This window comes from Equus caballus, chromosome 22, assembly GCF_041296265.1.
Source record: "Equus caballus isolate H_3958 breed thoroughbred chromosome 22, TB-T2T, whole genome shotgun sequence".
In the NCBI taxonomy this organism is placed as follows: Eukaryota; Metazoa; Chordata; class Mammalia; order Perissodactyla; family Equidae; genus Equus; species Equus caballus.
This window is the reverse complement of record NC_091705.1, coordinates 24,694,332-24,716,198: the sequence shown is the minus strand read 5'-3', so window position 1 is coordinate 24,716,198 and position 21,867 is coordinate 24,694,332. Positions and strand designations below refer to the sequence as shown.

Here is a 21,867-nt window from a genome sequence, read left to right as displayed (position 1 = left end):
GAACTCACACCCCCCGAAAGCATCTGATTTCCAAAGCAGGCACTGCCCACTGCAGACAGCCTGGGCAGAGAGGACGTGCCCAGACGGAACTCAGCATCAGGCTGGCCCAGGTTCAGACCCTGCTCAACCCCCGACTCCCTGCGTGACCTTGGGCCCGCCACTCCCCTTCTCTATGCCTCTCATTATTTCCATCTGTTAGATGGCTAGAACACCTGCCCCGCAGGACTGATGGGAGAAGAACAAGTAGATGGGCTTCTTTCGACCTGCAGAAGGTTTTCTCCCAATATTGCACTATGAGATGTTCACGCATACAGCAAAGGCGGAAGAACTGAAGGGCAAACGCCCATATACCCCCACCTGCCACATCTGCCATTGACACTGTTAGACTTACTGTACCGCAAATCTATCCATCCATCCATTCATCTATTTTTTTTAAATGTATTTCAAAGTAAGTTGCAGGCAACAGTACCTTTCCCTCCAGACACTTCAACACACATGCCACACGATTCTTTTCATGTACATTTACACACAGTGAAATGCATGAATCTTAAGTGTTTATTTGTTGAATTTTGACACTTTTATACAGCCACGTAGCCCAGACTTAATAAAGAGCACTTGTGTCACTCCAGAATGTTCCCTCCTGCCCCTTCCCAGTCCGTGCCTGTTCCCACCCTCAGAGGCAGCCACTGCTGCTCCCAGACGTGTGGGACACAGCCCAGACCTCTTCCTTGGCATTCAGGGCGGATCTGCCTTCCACTCTCAGTCCTGCTCCTCCACTCACAGTGTGCTGCTCATGCCTTGCACCTCCCACCCCATTCTAGCCCCCCTGCCTCCGGGCCTTTGCACGTGCAGTCCCTGCTATCTAGAATACCCTTCTCCAGACCCCCTTGCTCAAACTCGTGCAGAAACATCAGCTACTCTGGAAAGCTTTCTGTGGCAACCCCCAACTCCAACCTTTCCTCTGGACCACCTAGGGCCTCTGCAGCACATACTGAGATGATGTTGCTGTGGGCAAGCCAAGCCTGCGCCCCACCCCCAGCCCAGCCCAGGCACAGATGCCAGTGTCGTGAATGAATGAATGAACGCCCTTACTCTCCGTGGGACAGGGAGCTGAGTCGTCCCTGCTTCCCAGCCCCCAGCCCCAGCCTGGGTCCTACCTCCTTGTCCAATGGATGCCACCTCCTCCCTGCCCCACCAGGTCCTCCCGAGAAGTCCTCTGGAGTGAGGGGCCTCCTCCTCCCTCCCATCGAGGCTGCTGTCAAGTTTGGCTGAGAATAAATGTGTGGTTCCCTGAACTCAGCAAGGAGATGATCCACCCGCTCCTGGAGGCAGTGGGGGCTCTGAAGGCAGGCATGGTTGACGTCAAGACATGCCAAGCTCGCTGACGTCACCCCTGGCCCCTCGGGGACTCGGTTTCCCCGTCTGCAGTGGGTGCATTAAGGCAACAGGCTTGGAGCTGGATGTTGGGTGCGAGTCCAGCCCCAGTTCTCTCCAAGCCTCTGTGTCTGTGGTGCCGAGACGGTGACTGGGAGGGCCCAGCGGGAGAGGATGTGGTGAGGGTCAGTGACTCAACCACGAAGGTGCTGAGGACAGGGCCCGCACACGACAGGTGCTCAGTAGGTGGCATTTTTCTTCCCATCCTCCCCAGTGCCTGCTGGCTCCGCTCGGCAGCAAGTCAGCAAAGGCCGTGAGGGGCGCGAGGCGGCGCGTCAGCCCCAGCCCTGGACCGTCTTCTCCTCCGTGGGGGCTGGAAGGGCTCCGGGACGGGGACCCCAGGGGACACACGCACCTGTGTTCCCACACCCCTCTGCCCTCTCAGCCTTGGACAATCGCTTCTGCTCCAGGGCCTCGGTCTGCCATCTGAGAGATGGCATAATCGCACTTCCCCAGCAGGGTTTGGTGGATTATGTAAGAAACGTCTGGAACATGCCTGGAACCTCCCTTTGGCTCCCCATTGCCTGGCACTCAGTGTGATATAAAGGCTCGTTAAACAAGTATATTACCTTTTTAAATTGAAATGCAACGCAAAAAGGACAACTGTGCCTTTCTCGACCCCTCCCCCAACCAGAGAGCAGGGATCGACGCGCACTGTAGACTGTAGAGGGCGGTGCAAACACGGAGGTGGTTACTGTCAGTCACCAAGGCTCCATGCCCGTCCTCAGTCCTGAGACCAGCCAGGCCCTGGCGGTCACGAGGCCGGCCTGCCCCTCTCGGAGGATTAGAGCAGCTTTGGCGCCAGGAGATCACCTGGGCTTAGTGTCCAAATGGCACCTTTGTCTGGAGCCGGAGGGACGTGGCCCTGGGAGGTGACTCACCCCCAAAGGTGACTCAACCACGCAGGGGGCCACGTGCAGGGCTCATGCAGGGGCTGTAGGGACCAGGAAACAGAACCAGCCCTACTACCAACCGCTCCACACAGCCTCCTCAGGAACCATAAGCTCACCAGGGCTGCAAGGGGGCTGCCCAGCAGACGGTGTCACTGCCCATCTTGTGTCATCCTTCAACCCCAAGTGTGGAGGGTCAGAGCCCGGGCTCTGGAGTCAGGGGGCCTGGGTTTGAATTCTAACTTCATCACTTCCTAGCTGTGTGGCCTTGGGCAAGTCACTTAACCTCTCTGTGCCTCAGTTCCCTCCACATAGAATGAGGATAAAAAGAGTTAGAGAGAGCTGGAAAGTAGAGCTGATTCAAGGGGTCAATGACATAATGTATAGAAAGCACTTAACAGTGTCTGGCACTGTGTAAGCAGACAATAAATGCAGAAAGTATTACTTCTATAGCACAGCAGTGACAAGCCCACGGTTAAGAGTTAGAGTCAGAAGGATCTGGTTTGAATCCTGGCTCTGCCACTTTGGAGCTGTTTTGGGGCCCATTTCTCTGAGCCTCAGTTTCCCCATGTGTAAAACAGGGTGATAACACCCACTGACTATGGGCGATATGAAAATTAGACAAGCGAAGGGATGTCCAGCATCTAACACAGTGTCCAGTACACAGTAAGCGCTCAGTGGGGGTTAGCTGCTCCCATTGCTACTCTGTGCAGCCACAGGACCCACCACAATGAAGCAGATCCGACCCCTGACCTTGAGGAGCTCTTGATCAAGTGGAAGAATGGGACCGAGGCAGTGACAGTCCAATGGCGAATGCCACACGGGGCCCTGCCTCGGGCTCAGTGAGGCTGATGCTGCCGTGCCCTCCGGATTGAGGGATGGTGGGAGTTTGCCAGGTACCCTTGGGGGTGGGGGGCACCCCAGGAAGAGGGAAGAACCGTGCAAAGGCCTGGCCATACACGACTGCCCATGTACCACGTGCCGGGTGCTCTTCTCAGTGCCTTACAAGGACCGTCTCGTTCCATCCTCAAACGACCTACGAGTGAGTCCTGTAGTATTCCCATTTCACAGAGGGCGAGCCTCAGGCCCAGGGACAACTCTGCTCCCTCTCCACGCTCCAGGAGGAATGGGCTGAGGCAGGTCACAGGTGGCTTGGACGCCAAGCCTGGGGGTTTGGATGAGCTCCTGCTGGCAGTGCCACTGAGCCCTGCATGAAGAGGTGGAACAATGCAGCAGTGACAAGGCACTAGGGCTTCTAACGGGTGAGCCACCATCCCGAGTGCTGGTCTACCCTCAAAACCCACTGCAATCATCCTCAAGTTACTGATGAAGAAATCGAGGCTCAGAGAGACAGAATGATGGCCTAGTCGGCAGCTGGACAGGATCTGAACACGAGCAGCCAACTCCAGCCACTGGTTTCACTACCACACTGTCCTAGATGGGAGTCAGGACACCGTCTCACACTGGAAGTGAGAAAGAAGTCAAAGATAAACCCCAACATGTCACTCAGCACTGGGCCTGGCATGGAGTAGGTACCAATTAATGTAGGGTGGGTGGACAGGAGGAAGAGAGGGAGGGAAGAAGAAAGGAAGGAAGAAAAGAAGGGGAGATGGATGGAAGTGTGGCTGGGTAGAGGGATGGATGGATGGATGGGTGGATGAATGGATGGGTGGATGAATGGATGGGTGGGTGAAAGGAAGGATGGTCACGGGTCATTCTTATTGGTGGACAAACCTCCAGATGGGCTCCAACTCTCCTCTGTGTCCCCCCAGGTGCTCTGAGCCAGTTCTCAAGACTTTGTCGGACCTCTTCACTCGGGTCCACCCATAAGTGCCAACTTGGGGCTGTTCCCCAGAACCAAGGAGGCCCATCCTGGGCAACAGAGAGGAGCCCAGGACCAAGAGGCAGGACCCCCAGCTTCCCATCCCAGCTCTGCCACCATGTGGCCTTGGGCCAGCCAGACCCCCTGGCTGCGGTTTCCCCACTGGCACTGCGAGCTTTGGCATGGCTTTGTTCTGAGGTCTGCCCAAAGGTGTGCCCGCGGCTGACGTGCAGCTAGCAGAGATCCCTCCATGGCAGGGCCAGGTCTCACCCATCCTTGCTTCCTGGATGCTGGCTCTTTCTCTCCCTGGAAAACTCCTATTCACCCGTCAAAATCCAGCTTGGACATCACTTCTGAGAAGTCCCAAAGTCAGAGAGACGGAGACAAACAGTCACAGACTCGGACTCAGAGAGACAAAATAGAAGATAGAAGTATTTAGAAAAATAGAGAGAAGAGAGGAGAGGGGAGAGAAGGGGGACACAGGGAGCTGGAGGTGGAGCAGAGGAAGGCAGGACAGGCTAACCAGGAAAGTTCGAGATACAGAGCTACAACGACCAGGCCCCAAGTCCCCTCGCCTCCCAGGAACCCCTGCCTGGAGCTGGGGAGGGCACAGGGGGCAGAGGCCGAGGCAGCCCATGTGTGACCAGGGAGCAAACCAGCCGGGAGGTGCTGAGATAAAGGGTGGTTTATTGAAAGCTCAGGACTGGCCTCTGAGGCCCCAGAGATCTCTCAGAGGCAGAGACCTGTGGCTGACCTTGAGGTCCCCACCCCAGACGGGGGCGAGAGGCAGGGCCAGAGCACCTGAGTGGGCCTGGGTGCATAAGGGACCCTTCTACTGTCACTGATAGAGGCTAGAGACTGGGAGGGAAACTGAGGCAGCGTGGGTAGGGGACAGGACTCTGACAGTCCACAGACAGGGATGGCGGCCGTCTCTCAGCCTCAGGATGCCACAGTCAGCACGACGGCATTCTGCAAGGAGCAACAGTTCTTTGTTAGGCCCTCTGAGTCCTCACGCCCAATGCACCTGCCACACCCCCATCCCCACAGCCATCTCTGTGTCCCCCTGTGCCCTGTAGCCAGCACTGTACCTGGGATGCAGCTGGCACTCATTGACTGAATGAATGAACAAATAAATGATGATAAATAAATGACATCCAGTGTGGGACAGGTCACCGACTTTGGAGGACTTAAGAGACCCGAGTTCAAGTGCCATTTCTGCTGCTAATTTACTGAGTGAACTTGGGCCAGAAATCTGACCTCCTTCAGGCTTGGTCCTCATCTGAGAAATGGGTCCAGAACTCCCTGGTCTGCCCAACTCCCAGAGCTATTGCAAGACTCAAAGTTGTGCTGAATTGAAAAGGATTCAGAAGTCATGTTGATATTCAGCAAGAAAAAGTATCATGATCTATTAGCCATGCCTGCCACGGGCACAGGATAAGGAGAGACGGCACATGTATTCACCTCCCCTGGACCAGGGGAACTGTGGTTCTGGGAGTGAATCCGAGATTCCATCCTATAGGCCAGACATGTGTCTGGATCTAACAGGAAAGAACTCTGTGATTGATTGGCAATGCCTGCTATGGGTGACTAAGGAAGGAGCGGTAGCACATATGTCATATGTTTGCCATTCTTGAGTTAAGTAATTTTCCATTCTCTGAGCAATTTAGAAAATGGTGCAGGGACAGACCAGACGATGAGGCAGAGTACTCCTCTCATCAGTTTTAAGTAGGGCTCTCCAGAGATAAGCTTAAGATCCATCTAGGCCATATCCACATGAGAAACTCACCTCTATGATCTCCAGGGCCGCATTGGCAAAATTGACGTTGAGAACCTTCGGCAAGGGAATTCCAACATCCAGGTCCACTGTGAAGAGGAAATGGTTGAAAGCAAAGATATATGGGGAGCCAGTGTGGGACCTGCTGACCCTGTTCCACCACTTTCCTTAGGTCAGTCATTTCTCTTCTTGGGGACTCGGTTTCCCTTATTGGCAGACTCCTACTTATCCTACTAAACTCAACCAAAAATGCCTCTTTTCTGTGTTGTCATCAGTGGCTCCCCTCAGGTTCTGTCATGAGAGGTTGTGTCAGTCCCTTGCACATCCTGGGTCATCTATGTCCTAATCATTTGTTTATATGACTATTTCCCTCTGGATTGTGAGTTTGAGGACAAGATCCAGGTCAGATAGGTCTTGGGACCCAAAGTCTGGGCTGATGTAGGTGCTAATCAACGTTGCTTGAATGGAAACATTGGTGCCTCGGTTTCTGCATCTTAGAAATGGGGACCAACGCCTCTCCAGCCTCAGTGTCTCCATCAGAACAATGGAGAGAGGCAAGAGGCTGGATAGTCCCCAGTTCGGATGCTCCACGTGCCCAAGAAGACAGCCAAGCTGCCCGTACCGTTCAGCTTCGGCACGTACGCCACCCGGACCACACTGCTGAGCCACTCTTCTAAGCGGGATGCCTGCAACAGAGCACAGGAGGGCGGGGGGTGTGGCTGTGCAGGGAACAGCGCGCCCCTTCGCAGGGAGGAATACAGGGGTCCAGCTGCCCCAGCCTCCCCCAAGCCTGAAGACACAGGTGCCTCCACCCGCGACCCCAAACGGGACTCTGATGTAGGCCGGCTTCGCCCTGGGCCCTGTGAGCGTGGAAGAGCTGCCTGCCCAGAGGAAGGCCTGGAGGGGGCAATGCTGAGAAAGAGGGAGAAAAATGTGCCCAGCTCCAGGAGAACTCCATGTGCTCTGATCTTAGATTCCTATCGGTTTAGGAACCCTTAGAATGTTCTAGAACCTGAGACCATCAGGCGATCCCAGAACCTCAGAACTCTGAGAATCAGGAAACTAAGGGCTGTGTGGGGCTCTGAAATCTTATAACTTTCTGAGTTCAGGAACCTTATGACTTGTGCCAAGTTCCAGAATTCTGACCCCTTGTGAGATCCTAGATGTTTATGACTTTGTGAGGTTCCAGGACTGTGGAAGATCATGAGATTCACTTTCCTAAGGTGATGACTGTTTTACACACACACACACGCGTGTGCACACACGTGCACACACACTCCCCGGCCCTGAGGTCTGCCCACCCTGGCTTGTCGGGCCAGAGCCCAGTCACCGGGCCCACGACTCATCCTGCCCCTCCCCACCCCCAGCTGAAGGCCCTGCCCCCCGCCAAGCTGCCCACCCTCCCAGAACTCACGTCAAAGGTGTGGGCAAAGGACGAGGCCAACGTGACCCTGAGCCTGGTGGGGAGAAGACAGAGTTGAGGCCCAGCCCCCCATACCCCCCACTGAGGGGCTCTGCCCCCACCCCAGCTCTCCAGGGTCAGGAAACAGGGTTACAGGCCCAACTCTGCCTCTATCCTTGACGCAGAGACTCAGTTTCCCCACCTGTAAGATGGACCTGGAGGGATCTACCCTCCTTCTGAGATATGCCCACCACCTCTGACCCCATGGCCCTGGGCCTCGGTCTGACGCCTAGCTGTTTGACCCTGCACAAGTGGCTGAACCTCTCTGAGATGGCCCTCCAGAGACTGAGCACTGGACACTGGGTGCCCTGCCTCCAGCAGGCGCTCACTAGAGGGAGCAACCCACCAATGGATCTCAGCTGGCCCAGCATACGCGCAGTGCCAGAGCCAGGACACACATCTCTATCCCCTGAAGGGCTGAGGCGTGAACTGCCACCAGAAGTGGAACAGATGCAGGTGGCGGGCGAGGCCTTCCGTCGAGGATAGAAATGGGCAGAGCCTTGCGGGGGGCATGGTAGCCTGAGGGGCCTAGGGGAACACTAACGGGGTCAGGTGAGCACGGGGTACCTATGGCTCAGGACAGGCAGATCCCAGAGACTCAGGAAAGCCCCTGCATCCAGGGCAGCACAGACAGGCCCAGGTCATGGTGAGAGCACTGCGCCTGGAGAGTGGAGGCCCAGACAGTGGACCTGCTTCCAGGGACAACCCATGGTGGGAGTCTGGGCCTTGTAAACCGTGAAGTGCCATGTGCCATCCATGCGTAAGGAAAGATTGTCACCAACGTCTCCATCTTGCTTATTATGACTATCCTGAGGCCTTGCTACCATGGGGATGGAGAAACTAGAGAAGTAACTAGTCACATGACTAACAAGGCATTTTACGACACTCAAGGACAGTTGTCTCCAGGCGGATAACTCAGGAGTGTAGACTCCATCTCCAGCGTCTGGATTTATCTCCAGGGCTAGGTTCTGAGAGGAAGAAGCCCACTCTGGAGCCTGCTTCTCTGAGCCCCAGGTGCCTCATCTGTAAAATGGACCAACACCCTCCCCTCCCCAGCAGGATGGAGGCCAGGAAGATGCTGGTAAAGCACCTGCCACTCAGTGGATGCTCAGAAAATGGGAAGTGGTTCCAGCCAGACCCTGATTCTTGTTCCTAAAGACAAGACCCAGCTCCCATGTTACCGTTCCAGGGACAGGGCGAGGTGCAGCCTGGTCGCCGAGGGAGCCAGGTGGGCGTTTAACGTCATCACCTGCAGGGGAAACGCCAATGGAGGTTACGTGTGAACTCGGCAGAAGGAGCTGGGCCGGGTCTGCCTGGGCCCTCCATCCAGCCTGCGGTGGGGCGACGGAAGGTGTCCCCACGAGGTGACACTTGAATCTTGAAGGATGAGGAGTTGGCCAAGGGAAGGGGAGGGCGACATTCCCGGTGGGGGACTCTGCAGGAGCACAGGCAGGGAGGCGGCAGCCCCGGGAACTGAGGCTCAGGGCGCGAGGACGGGGGAGGCGGAGGACGGGGCAGGGGCACTGAATGGCGCTCGGCCCCGGGGAGCCAGGCAGAGAGTGGGCAGGGGAGGGACCTCTGCCCAGATGTGGGTGTGGGAAATCTAACAGAGGCCGGTGGAGGGGAGCCGACTGGAGGTGGGGCAGGAGGAAGCTGGAGGGTCAGCCAAGAGTATCCAAGCACAGAGAGGCTAGGGAGATGGAGGGCAAACCTGGGATGCTGAGGAGGCCCAGTGGACAGGCCTCGGGCCTAGCAGATGTGTGAGGAGGGTGCAGGCAGGAGTCTGAGTGGGCACTGGGCCTCAGCTCAGGTGATGGTAACGGGGACGGGGTTTCCTGTGCCGTGACACCAGGGAGCCTCCCACCCTGAAATCGGGGAGAAGGCAACCCCGCATCTGCCCCACTCAGAACCCCAACACCAGGCTCCCCCACCCTCGGCCACTCACCCCATTCAGCTTGAAGAGGGCTTCAGGGGTCCCTTTAGGGGGGTAGGACAGCACGTGGATGTCAGCTGCGATGGAGACCATGGCCTTCTTGTTCTGCAGTGTGACTGTGGGTGCTTGTGTCACCCGCAGTGACAGCAGGAGCAGCTTGCCTGGGGGCAACTTCCCCAGGGCCTGGAGAGAAGCAGGGGCAGACATGGGGGCATGAGGGCAGCTTAAATGCCCCACTAATAGGATCGGTCAGTCAGTCAACAAACACTCATCAAGCACCTAATGGGCACCAGGCACTGTGCTGGGCGCTGAGGTTACAGCCTGAACCAGGCAGGCCTGGTCTCAGCCCCTACAAGGCTTACATTCAGGTGGGGAGACATCAAGCCATGGAACAACCTAATCAGACTCTCCTCTCACTCAGAGGACACACTTTATTACGTGATATAACAAAACAAAACAAAAAATCCCCCGAGGCCCAGAGGCCCCGTGTGATCCATCCTCTGCCCTCATCTCCATCTCACCTCCACTGCTGGCCCCTCATTCTCTCCTCTCCAGACTCACTGGCCACTTTGCTGTTCCTCTCACCTGCCAGGCACACTCTTACCTCAGGGCCTTTGCACTTGCCGGTCCCTCTGCCTGGAAATGTCTTCCCCAGATGCCTGCATGGTTCCCTCCCTCATCTCCTTCAGCCTTCTGCTCAGACATCACCTCCTCAGGGAGGCCTCTGCAAAGCAGCCTGTTTAAAGCTTCATTGCTGCGCCCCTATCCGCCTTCGCCACTCTGTTCTCTTCCACCTCCTGACACTGTCCATATCCTACTTATCTATTTGTTCCGTGCCTGTCATCCCCACCAGGCGGCTCCTTGAACAGAGACGTTTATCTACTTTTCACTTCCTGCCCCTCCCGCACACCAGCACCCAGCACAGGGCCTGGCATGTAGCAGACACTTAGTGAGTATTAGTTGACTGACTGAATGAACCACACAATCAGAAAACTCTGAGTCTCACATTCATGACATCATGGAGTTACAGAGGTGCTGGAGACCAGCGCGTCACAAGAGCTCGAATGCTGGATTTGGGGACCAATTCCCCAGGCCCAGACTCCCAGGGTAACAGGATCTTAAAGACAGAGAATCATCAGATTCCACCCTCTTGTGTCCACAGATTCTGAAGCCACGAAACCAGACTCGGAGCTGCGGCCACGGGGCTCTGACTTTGTGAGCACAAAGGCTCCAGGTTCCAGAGATGGGCCAGCCTCCCCAGCTGGAGGGACACGGCCCGGCCTGCTGCATCCATGGCCCCTGCCCCCGCCCTCTGCCTCCCCCTGTCCCCCTCCACCATCTTACATCTCCTCAGAAGGAGGTTCTTCTGAGCATCCAGCCCTGATCTCCTCCCTTCCCTGAGACTCCACATCCTTTAGCCAAGGACTCCAAGAAGCAGAGGCCCCAGCCACACCCCCAAAGCTGCTTCGAGTCCTCACCCTCAAGGACTCCCAGAGTCTGTCTGCACCCCCAAACTCAGCTGCCCTGTCCATCCTCTGGTGAAAACCTAGACCTTCCAGGCTTCTTTCCAACTCCATCAGAATCTGCTCCATAAGGACCTTGCAGTAGTCATTTCAACTTCAGTATGAATTCAGATTCTCAAAGCTGGAAAGCAGCTGGTCCGGCCTTGGCTGAACGGATGGGAAAGCTGAGGCCAGGCCCTGCAGGCACATACTGATTGATGCCCACTAGTCAAACCCCTAGAATCTTCTCCCTTCTCTTCCCTCCCCAAGGCCACTGAGTCTTCTCTTTGGGGACAGGGAAGACCAAGACCAGGATGAAGTAAGGCAGTTGGGGGGTGGGGGGCGGTGCTCAGTACTCCTGGAAAGAATCTCCTGTCCTCTGCTTGAGAGAGAAACAACAGCCACAGGACAAATGCCCAGGTGACTTCTGGGGCAATTAAACCCTGGTTTTTTCCTTTCCAAACAAAATCTGCTACCAGGACAGGATAAGGTATTAGTCATTCACACTTTAGTGTGAATTTGGACTCGACATTCAATCGCAGCTGTCTGGAGAGCTGTATTGAGAAAGATTCTGGGATCTATTCAGGCTCATCGCAAAAGAGCTACAGTGATCAAAGCCCATGGGAGGGTCACTCACCTCAGGGACCAAAGCTGCCAGGTCTGTGGTTGTCAATGGGACGTTGCTGGGAACCTGGAGTCAAGACCAAATGGGATGGGGGGAAGGGTGAACAGAGAGACAGGACAGGGATCCCTCAGCACACACAAAATGGTTTCGTCCACACTCACCCACCCCTGCCAACTGCACACACACATCTCTACAGACACTCATGGTCCTTCTCTTGGCCAGTGATCACCGAGCGCTTACGACCTGCCAGGCTCATGCTAAGGGCTCTGCCTGCCTTCGCTCCTTTCGCCCTTACAGCCGCTCAAAGAGGTGGGTGTTGTGATTACCCCATTTCACAGATGGAGAGTCCGAGGCCCCCGCCCGGGGTCATCAGCTGGTAAGTGGGGCGCCAGGATTTGACAGGGGCCAGCTAATCCCAGAGCTTTCAAACACTCTGCCCGAGCTTGCGGTCTGAAGGCCCAGGGATCTGACCCCCAACACTTCTGACTTTTACCCAAACAGTTTTTCCAAAAAGTATAAATTGGTTTCCAGTACTTACAAATCAGGAAATTTCACATAAATTTGCCAGTTTGGGGCTAAAAAAACTGGAAAGTCTGGTCACACTGGGCCTGTACCCCTTGCCCTTGGGGAAGCCGTGTGGCTGCTGCCTCAGAAACGGGGCACAGGCTCCCCAGTCTGCTCCAGTCCCAGCAGGCCTGCATCCCTCATTCTGCCCGGCGATGCCCATCACCAGCGCCCTGGCGGGGCCCCCAGCACTGGGAGAAGAAAGGCCTCAGCCTCCCCGAGCTAACGTGTGAGACCTCGAACTGCACACGTCCACCTCTGGGAACAGACCTGTGCACACAGCAGAAACACCCAGACACTCTCTGCCCGTCAGAAGGATCCCCACATCGCCCAGCACACAGCCATCCCGTGAGGGGACAGCACCACGACATGGCTGCTGAGGTCTATCTCACCACCATACTCGCACACACGCACGTCCACGAGCTGCGCAGACATGCACAGTCTCACGCTCAGAGTCTCTGCCTGACTAGGACTGCCCCTCCCCCCAGCTAGCAGACACCTGCCTCCCAGCTCAGGGCCCTGTGCCAACCTCCCAGAGGCCTTCAGTGCTCTCTGGGCCACCTACAGGAAGGGAGTGATCCAGCCCTGCTCCCTTGGGCCTGAACTGCAGGTGGGGAGCCCGGGTGGCTCAGAGCTCAGTGTCTTTGGAGAGGGCTAAGACCAAGAAAATGCCTCTGGGTGAGGCTGGTCGGGGCTGGGGCTTCCAGACATCTGTGAGGATGCGAGAGGGGCCAGAATAGAAACAGAGAGGTCTCAGAAGCTTCAGAACAAATGTCCAAGTGACCTTTGGTAGTCCAACCCTAGTTTTCTTCTCTTCAATGCAAATCTGCTCTTGAGAAAGCAGGAGAAATGTTAGCTATTCACACTTTAGTGTAAAATTGGGCTTTGACCCTAGAAGGGCTCATGTGGTGTGAGGATGGAAAGTTGCCTACATGTCATATGTCATTTCTGACCAATTGAAAGTAACTTCCTGGAGTGCCATGTTGAGAAGGATTCAGAAGTCCCATTCAGGTTTAGCCAAGTAGAGGGCCATTACTGACTAGCAATGTCTTCCATAGGACAAGAGAGGGCATGTGCACACTACAAACTTGTCCAACTCTCTCCGATTATAGTGAAGAGGGCTTGTCAAGGCTGACGGGTGACAATGTGACTTTGTCATCACCAGCATTGCCAGGGCACAGCGGGGCAGGTGCCACACTCACCAGCTCAGAGGTGATGTCTATGTTGAGGGCACCGTTAGCCTGCAGGAGCCCAAACACGGTGCTGAAGAGATACAGAGGCACGAGCACCTGGGACGTGTGGTCGTCCTTGGGAGGCACTTTGATGGGGCTGCGGGGCTTGGGGAAGTCGATGACATCGCCAGCTACGCTCTTCACGATGGGCTGCGGGGCAGGACACAGGGTATGGCAGGGTCTCGGGGCTGCTCCCCCCGCACCCCAGCTCTGACTCAGCATCTCCCACCCAGCCTCCGCTGGTACCCACGCCACCCCCGCCGTGGGCAGGGCCTCGGTGGGCACTCACGTTGATGTCCAGCTCTATGTACTGGTTAGAGATGAGAGGCAGTGTGGCCAGAGAGAATTCCACAGACCCAAGAGCCCCAAGGGGCACCAGGCCTGCATGGGGAGGGGGAATGAGGGAGGAGACGCCATGAGTCCAGGCCCCTAACAATAGCCCCTAGTTCCACTGCTGGAGTGCTGCCGAACGCCTAGCACTGTACTACTGCCATCCCCATTTTACAGATAAGAACACTGAGGCTCAGGCAGAGGAAGTCCCCAGCCCAAGGCCACACAACCACAGAGTGGCAGAGCCAGGATTCCTGTTTCCCAGAGCTGGTGCCCTACCCACACTGTGGTCCTGCCTCTCTCACGTAACGCCACACACAGAGACACTTCTGCCCCCAGGTTGCTATCCTTGTCCTGCTTATGCTGCCTTTTCATGCTTTTCAAAGCCCTTTTGTGGACACAAAAGGCATCCATGTCTCCGTAAGGCTCAGAGAGACAGGGCCGCCATGGCTGTGGGGTCTTGGGTTCCGTCTTTAAGCTCTGTGCCTCCATCATCTTGTCTGTCCAGATAATAATAGCATCTGCCTCAGGTTTCTGACAGTGCCAGGCACGCCGCAGATGTTCAATAAACGGCCTGAAGCCCCCAGCGGATGGAGACCGGGACGCTCCAAGTCTGCACATCCAGCCGAACCGGCCTCAGCCCAGAACTCCACCATCAGGCCTCCTCAAAGTGGCAGCCCCGTCAGTGTGAGGAGGAAGTGAAAGGTCCCAGAATTCTGCCCCTTCCCCTCCCCTGGCACCCCACCAGTTGGGGTAATGGGGGGGAGGGGTAGACGAAGGGGCACAGAGGAGGGGGTTGGGCCCCGACTTACCCAGCACAGCCCCCAGGAGCTCATTCACCACGCCCAGCACACTGTCCACCACGGGGCACAGCTGTGTCCGGAGGAGACAGGTGTTACAGGAAGATAAGAGCCGACCCCAGCCCGGGGAAGGGAACAGCTGCATTTCCTTTAAATGATTTGCCACGTGGTCCCAGGGACCAAAGCAAGGCAGAATGTGGAGACGGATGGGGGACACACAGGTAGGGGGCAGGAGCTTGACGTGCAGAGGGCAGAGTGGGCGGTGCAGAGGGCCAGTTCTATGGGCCCCTCAGAAAACCCTGAAGGATGCTGGGGGACCAGGGAGACACATTTCAGAGGCCAGTCTGGGCGTGGGGACAAGGCCCTCCCCCGAGAAGACAAAGGTAGCTGTTCCCTCCGAGTGTCAGGCCCTTCCTGCCCTCCAGATGGGCACTGGGAGACCCAGAGTCCAGATCTCAAACAGGGGCGCCTCCCCGCTCCACCCAGAGTCAGGCCTGGGCCTGGGGCGTCCACTATGCACACCGCTGGGTGTTTACTGAGAGCCCCGTGCTGAGAGAACAGGGAGCAGGGGTTCAGCTTCCAGAACGCCAAGTCCGAGGATCACAGAATCTGAGGGCACTGGAGCAGGGACCTCAGAGATGGCCCGATGCAGCCCCTTCATCCTACAGCTGGAACTGGAGAAGACAGGCCACCTGCCCAGGGCCACCACTGTCCTCAGAGACAGGAGACGGCTGCCCTTTCATTTAAACTCGGGGCCCCAAGCTCCAGGGCTTCTGGGGTCAGGCCTGTCACTGAAATGAGAGGACAGCAGAGGGGCTGCGATGGGCGGGGGAGCAGCCCCTCGGCGCCAGCCACGTGCGACCTTCAGGAAGGAGGTAGTGTGTGCCCAGGATGGCTGATTGCACGAACAAAGCCAGAAATCGGACTGTTAAGAGAAATCTCTAATCTCGAAATGCCAGTATTTAACTCTTATTTTTAAACTTCTTTGAGTTACATCTCCTGTCTTGCAGCCAACTGTCCCGGAGACCCCAGTTAGGGGCCACACCTGCACGCTGAAATGCCCCGAGGTGGGCTGGGTGGGGTCCTTGCTGCTGGGGGCTCCCTCCGCCCTCTGAGCTTCTCCTCTGATCGGCTTCTTCAAGCCCAGGGCCGTGTGCCAACCCCGGGCTCCACGCCCTCGCAGCCTCCAGAGGTGTTCCTCACAAGGACCCACAGGGGCGGGCCTGCCAGGACTGGGGGTCAGACGGCCTGAGGGCCCTTTGCTGGCTGTGTGACCCCAGTGAGCCCCTCCCCTCTCTGGCCTCGATGAAATGCGGCTTTGGCCAGACCAGCTTTCTCAAGTGTGGTTCCTGTCCCCTGGTGGAAGCCAGGATGGTGCGGGGGGGGTGGTGCACAGAGCGGCCCCTGGAGCTGTTTAACCAGGTGTCTAACTTATGTTGGACTAACGTACAAGGATGTCATTCTCTGGACGTGTTCGCCGGACACAGGCTCAGTTTAAAATCACCCAGTGACCCGACTTCCATCACAAGCTAGTTTAAAGGAAAGCATGAAGTCAACAGTGACACAGCTGGCAAAGACAGAGCAGGGGGTAAGCAGGGGAGCGGGTTTGGGAGCAGGCCCTCAGGTCATCTGAAGCCGTAGATTTAGGAGTCAGAGGTCTGGGGACGGATTGTGCCACCTACAGACTGGCAGGCGACACCTGGGCAAGCCGGGATGGGATTACCGGGTGGGCATGGACGGAAGCACAGCCTAATCCTGCCTGGCGCCCTGACTGACTCGCAGCTGGGGGAGGAGAGGCCCTGCGGGGCAGGGGGTGGGGGGTGCCTGCCCGCGGCCCCCACACTCACCAGGCCCGGCAGCACCTTGAAGAGTGTCTGCTCCACAACCCCAAAGAGCGGTGCGGGCAGCAGCCTGGGCAGATGAGAAGCAGAGGGTGTGGCCACAGCACGGGGACAGCGCCAAGCCAGATGACGGGGCAGGGAGGCATGGGGGCTCTGGACAGCGCCTGTCTCCTCTCCCCATACGTGGGGCTGGCTGCAGCTTTGGAGACCTGGGTTCAAGCCTTGGCTCTGCCTCACCAGGGGACCCAGGGGGTTATCAGTTCCCTCTCGGCACAGTGCCCGCCTTATGCAGTGGCTGGTGCAGAGACTAAATGGGAGTGTATGGGAGTCTGGTATACAGTCTGTGTTCAATAAATGTCTGTTCCCTTCATCTCCACCAACATTTGTGGACAAGTGACATTTGGGCCTAGAACAGCACCTGGCGTAGAGTGAGGGTTCAATAAATATTTGTTGAATGAATGAATGTTTGTTCAATGAATGAATGAATGAGAGGGTGGCCTGAGGATGAGAAGTGCATGTGGATGGGTTCAGGTCGTTTGGAGACTATGGGGGTACAGAAGGAAGGGTGACAACGACAGAACCACATCCACAGGGCACCGACAGCATCCTCCACTCCCTCCATGGCCGCCTGCAGCCCAGGGGAGAGAGTGAGCCACAGGGATTTAAGGAGCGGGAAGATGCCAGGTGCCGCTGTGGGGGGTGCAGAACGCTGGGAAAAGGCTTTGGACCTGCCCATCTCCGTCCCTGCTCAACGTATGTGTGTGGCCTTGGGCAAGTCCCTTGCCCTCTCTGGGCCTCAGCTGTCCCACAGGAGTGAGGATTCAACACGAGTGCAGGCAGGGCCACTGTGTCCTGAACAGCTGGGGGACGAGACGGATATAGAAGTGCTACACCCTTCCACATCATCAACTTTAGGTCCTCATTACACAGACGGGGACACCAAGGCCTAGACGGGAGGGGGTTCCCCTGGGTCTCCCAGCAAGTCAGGGGCTGAGCTGGGTCTCTGATGTGCTGAGAGCAGGAACTGAGAGGCCCGCACATCCGGGACCACATAGAGAAGCTACGGTCAGAAGTGGGTGGTGCAAGGTGCAGGCTGGGTCAGAGGCCCTGTGCGTGGTGGGCTTCAGTCTGCAGGTCTGTGGCTGGGGTTGACCCGGCGGGACAGGCGGGAAGCGGGGTGAGTTCAGGCCCCGCCCAGACGGCAGCTCCCCGGAGACCCAGGGGATGCCCTGTACTCGCGGACCGGACGAGATGGAGCCCGAGCAGGTCCGGGGGCGGGGTGGGGCAGCCCAGCGCGGGCTCAGGCCGGCGGACTCACCCCGAGAACACGCTGATGTGGCCCAGGAGCGTGCTGCAGCGCTTGAGGATGAGGATGGGCGTGCCTCGCGCGCTCACACCCAGTGCCACCCGCGACGACACGTTCACCTCGGCCGCCAGCTGCAGGAGGCCCCCCAGGGGGCTGCGAGACCCGGCGCTGGGGGCGTGGCCGGGCTGCCAGGCCCCACCCACCAGGGCCCGCCTTGGCCACGCCCACCGCGGGGCTGCGTGGGGCTCCGAGGAGGGGCGAGTTGGGTGGCTAGTCCCCGTGCTTTCCTCTCAGCGCTCGTCTCCCTGCACGTCCCCCATTTTGCACGTCCCCGCTCCCTCTCCCCTCACCCGCTCCAGGGAGCTCCAGGCAGTGGGGTAGGGTCTCCAGGGAGAGTGAGATAGAAGTCCCTGGGGATCGATGGGTGGAGATCCCTGGGGCGGTGGTGGGGTGGCATCCAGGGAGAGAATAGCAGGTGGGAGTCCCTTGGGGAGGAAGTAGGGTGGGAGGAAATCGGGGGCAGTGGGGTGGGGGTGGAGCGACAATAGGGTAGGGGTCCCAGTAGGGCAGTGGGGTGAGGTGCAGAACAGGAGGGGAGAGCTTCCCAGGGGCACACTCACCCAGAGGAGTGCAGGCCCACCTTGGTGTGCAGGCTCACCTGCACCCCAAACCCTGGCAGCAGCTTCAGCGACACCTGCGGCAGCGTGAGTTCCTCAATCTTCAGCCTGCGACCGGCATCCAGGAGAGGGCCACCCACTACTCAATGCCTGGATCATCCCAGACCAGGCGGCACGCCATCCCAGCTTTAACCCATAAAACCAACTGGAGGCCCTTGGGCCAGTTACTTCACCTCTCTGGACCTGTTTCTTCATCTGTAAAGTGGGCAAGAGAAGCACCCACTTTATATGGTCATTGCAAAGACAGGTGAGAGAGTGTAAGTGCGGAAGCTGATACAGCAGATGCTCAATAGAAGTCACAGCATCATCCTCATTGGAGGCTCAGTGAACTAAGTGTCCTCCTCACCCCCACCCCATGGCCTCAGCCCTGGGTCAGTCTCTGGCCTGGATCATTGTGCCCCGATTCCCATCCCCTAGGCTCACACACGTTCAACCCAGGTAGATTCTCAAATGCAGCTCCCCACCATTCATTATTTTCTCTGTCCTCTGGGCCTTTGCCCAGGCTGTTCCTTCTCTCTAGACTTTGCTTCCAGTCTGCATCCACCTTCAGCTAGCTGGCTTCACCCAGCTCTCCTGATTTCAGCTAGGGCGTCCCCTCCTTCAGGAAGCCCTCCTTCCTACTTCTCTGATCCAGGCAAATGCCCCACTCTGAGCAGCTCCCACACCCTGCCTGGGCTGCCTCCATCGCTATCCTGAGCTCACAGGATCCACACTGTGGGGCTCTGCCTCCTTTTGGGGGCTTTTTGAAGCAAGGATAATGTCTGGTTCACATCTGAGACCCCAGCCTCACCCAGCAGGGGCATTCTACGGTGGGAGGGGTGCTGGATCTATTAATAATAATGATAGTTCATATTTATTGAGCGTTTACTGCATGCCAGGCTGTATTTTAGCTGCTTGACACAGATTCACTGTCCTGGCAACAAATATCTGCTCGTAGTACAGCCAGTAAAGCCAGACAGTTCAAATCCAGCTCTACCACCGACTGACTGTGTGACCTTGGGCGAATCACGCTCCTGCTCTGGGCCTCAGTTTCCCCATCTGTAAAATAGGGATGTTGACATATCGACCACAGAGCAACATGATACAGCGATCCTTGAGCGCCATCACCCCTGACCAGCTCCCTGTCCAGACATCCATTTGCAATTTGGGGAGACGGACGTCCATTCTCCCTTCTGCCCCCAGCACCTCCTTTCCCCTCCTGTCCAGTGACCCTTCCCCACACCCTGGCCCCTGGTCTTCAGCCTTCCCTGGGGCCTGTAGTTTGATCTTCCCTGGACCACCGCCAGCCCTGGAGTGGGTCCCGCCCACCTGGGGGGGCCGTGTGGCCTGTGATGACACACCCACACTCGTCACCACTCCGACGCCCCCCAGCTGGGTGAGCGCCGGCAGGTCCCTTCACTCCCTTTCCTCGCCTGTTAAGCGCTGTTGCCAGCAGTCCCACCTCTGGACCACGCAGGATATTCTTTACAGTGCCTAACGCAGTGCCAGGTACGCGGGAAACCCTAGCGAGGTGGCCATTGCGCTACAAATATTAGCTATTATGTGACTTCATTCATTCATTCACACATATTTTTTGAGCATCTGTTAAATGTCAAGCACTGTTTACGATACTGGGGACACAGCAGTGAACAAGCCAGACAGAGTCCTCGCCCGTCTGGGTTTATCACCTAGAAACAAACCAGTGAAATATGCAGAGTGAGGGGAGGGACCCGTCCCCTGGGGAGCTTGAAGGCAGGGGAGGGGACAAGGAGCGGTGGGTCAGGGAAGGTCTCGTTGGAGCAGACACATGAGGAAGAGGAGGGAGGGAGCCATGCAGGTGCCTGGATTGGTCCAGAGAGACTAAGCAACTTGCCCCAGGTCACACAGTGAGTAAGTGGAACCAAGCTAGAGTGGAGCCCTCGACCCCAGGGGCGTGCTGCCATTCCTGTCTTGCCTGGCATGCAGTGGACTCCTTATTTTCTGACTCGGGTCCTGGGACTCGCTATCCAGGGCTCCCCACACTGCTCACCCTGTCTGCCAACAAATTAATAAGAGTCATTCTCTCTTCTATTCCCTGAGCAAAGAAAGACCGAGCTTCCTGTAGGGCACGCAGCAGGTGGGCAGTCATGAGGCAACACCATGGGGACTCACCCGGAGAGCCCCTCAACGACGCTGAAAACTCCTCCGTGGCTCAGCAGGCCGCCTCCTCCAAGCAGCCCCCCAGAGCCCAGGAGGCCCTGGTTCGTGGCTGTGACCGTCCCCAGCACGTTCTGCAGAATGGGCCCCCCCACCAGCGAGTTCTGGATGGCTGCAGAAAGGGTAGAGGGAGGAAGGATCATTTTACAGATGGGGAAACTAGGGCCCAGAGAGAGGCAGAGACTTCCCCAAAATCACACAGCAAATTGGGTTTGGGGCCAATACTGTGACTAGATCTGCTGACCCTGGGCCACCCTGTAGCACTGAAAAGGAAGGCAGAAGCAAAGCAGGGGGCAGGCAGCCACCAGGGCTTGATCAAGGAGGAGGAGGTGACCTCCGCTCCTCCTGGGCACCCCGGGCCTGACTCTGCGAACTGTGAGAAGGGCGAAATGAAAGGGACTACCTCGTGGAGGTTGGGGCAGACCGGGGTGGCGTCCCTGAAGCACTTGCTATTCACGGCTGTCCCACCCTATCCTTGAGACTGTCACCCTGTGTTGTTGGGCCCTGGAGGACCAAATGCCTAGAAAGTTTCCCCCACCCCAGAAATGTCCGGCCCAGCCAGCACCCTCCCCTCGTCCTCGTCAGCAACACCTGTCCCCATGCCTGAGGCAGACACGGCCCGGCCGCCTCTCAGAAGGAAGTGAACTGACCAGTGAACTGAGCCTGAGAGCAAAGCTTCAACCCCCTGAACTCTCTGAGCAGGTGACAATCGCATCCTGTTCTCGTCTGTCCCCGAAAGCAGACGCTCTAAGGCATCGACAGGGTCGTTCACCCTGCAGCTGGACCCCTCACGGACCACCCACCCCGGCTCACCTTTGCTGAGCTCGTCCTTGTCAATCCGAGCAAGCGTGCCCACCGTCTCCAGCAGCCCCCAGCACGGAGCTGCCAGACCCCAGAGGAGAAGCAGGGACCACAGGCCCGGCATCGTTGCAGGCACACCTGTCGAGGCAGAAGCAGGATCTCTGAGGGGTCTCTCGTGCCCAAGCCTTTCCCACCCTGTGCCCACCACCCACCTGGGGCCCTCCCGCCCGCCTGGCCCAGCCCGAGCCCAGCCCCACGCCCAGGAAAGCCCTCACTATCCTAACGCAAGCAGTGGCTAACACGTCTGACTTCAAAGTCTCAGTCCTCTGTGGCCCCTGTGAACCTGGACCTGCTCTGAGGGGGAGGGACAGAGGGGCCTTCCTTTCCATGGCAGCAGGAGGGCAGTTCTGCTTCCTGGACCTGCTTTCCGCTGGCTCGTGAGGCCATAAGATTGGAGACATCCAACATTTAGACTCAACATGTCCCATTTCTCTCCTCCCCTGCCTCCATCCTGAATGACATTGAAAGGGATGGAATGGGAGCGGGGAGCATGGCTAACTCATTAGTTCTGTCGAATGGGACTTTTCTTTATGGAGTTCCATATATGCCAACCCAATCAGATACCCGTCTATGCCCTCATGTCACCCCTGCTTAAACCCTTCAGTGGCTCCCCACTGCCCTTGGGAATGGAACCCAGGC

The 21,867-nt window shown here is 57.3% G+C and overlaps 1 protein-coding gene across 1 annotated transcript; it reads right to left on the bottom strand.

The window, feature by feature from the left end:
• Positions 1 to 4,813: 4,813 nt before the first annotated feature.
• On the bottom strand, positions 4,814 to 21,292 carry BPIFB3 (BPI fold containing family B member 3). Its single transcript, XM_001498614.7, has 15 exons — positions 21,181 to 21,292; positions 20,323 to 20,479; positions 18,136 to 18,240; positions 17,528 to 17,668; positions 16,216 to 16,279; positions 14,381 to 14,441; positions 13,528 to 13,619; positions 13,209 to 13,388; positions 11,455 to 11,508; positions 9,328 to 9,498; positions 8,564 to 8,631; positions 7,335 to 7,377; positions 6,543 to 6,606; positions 5,933 to 6,009; positions 4,814 to 5,115 (listed from the first exon to the last, which is right to left on the bottom strand). The coding sequence occupies exons 1-15, from the start codon at positions 21,290 to 21,292 to the stop codon at positions 5,086 to 5,088; spliced, it is 1,419 nt and encodes a 472-aa protein (XP_001498664.3). The 3' UTR covers positions 4,814 to 5,085.
• Positions 21,293 to 21,867: the final 575 nt, after the last annotated feature.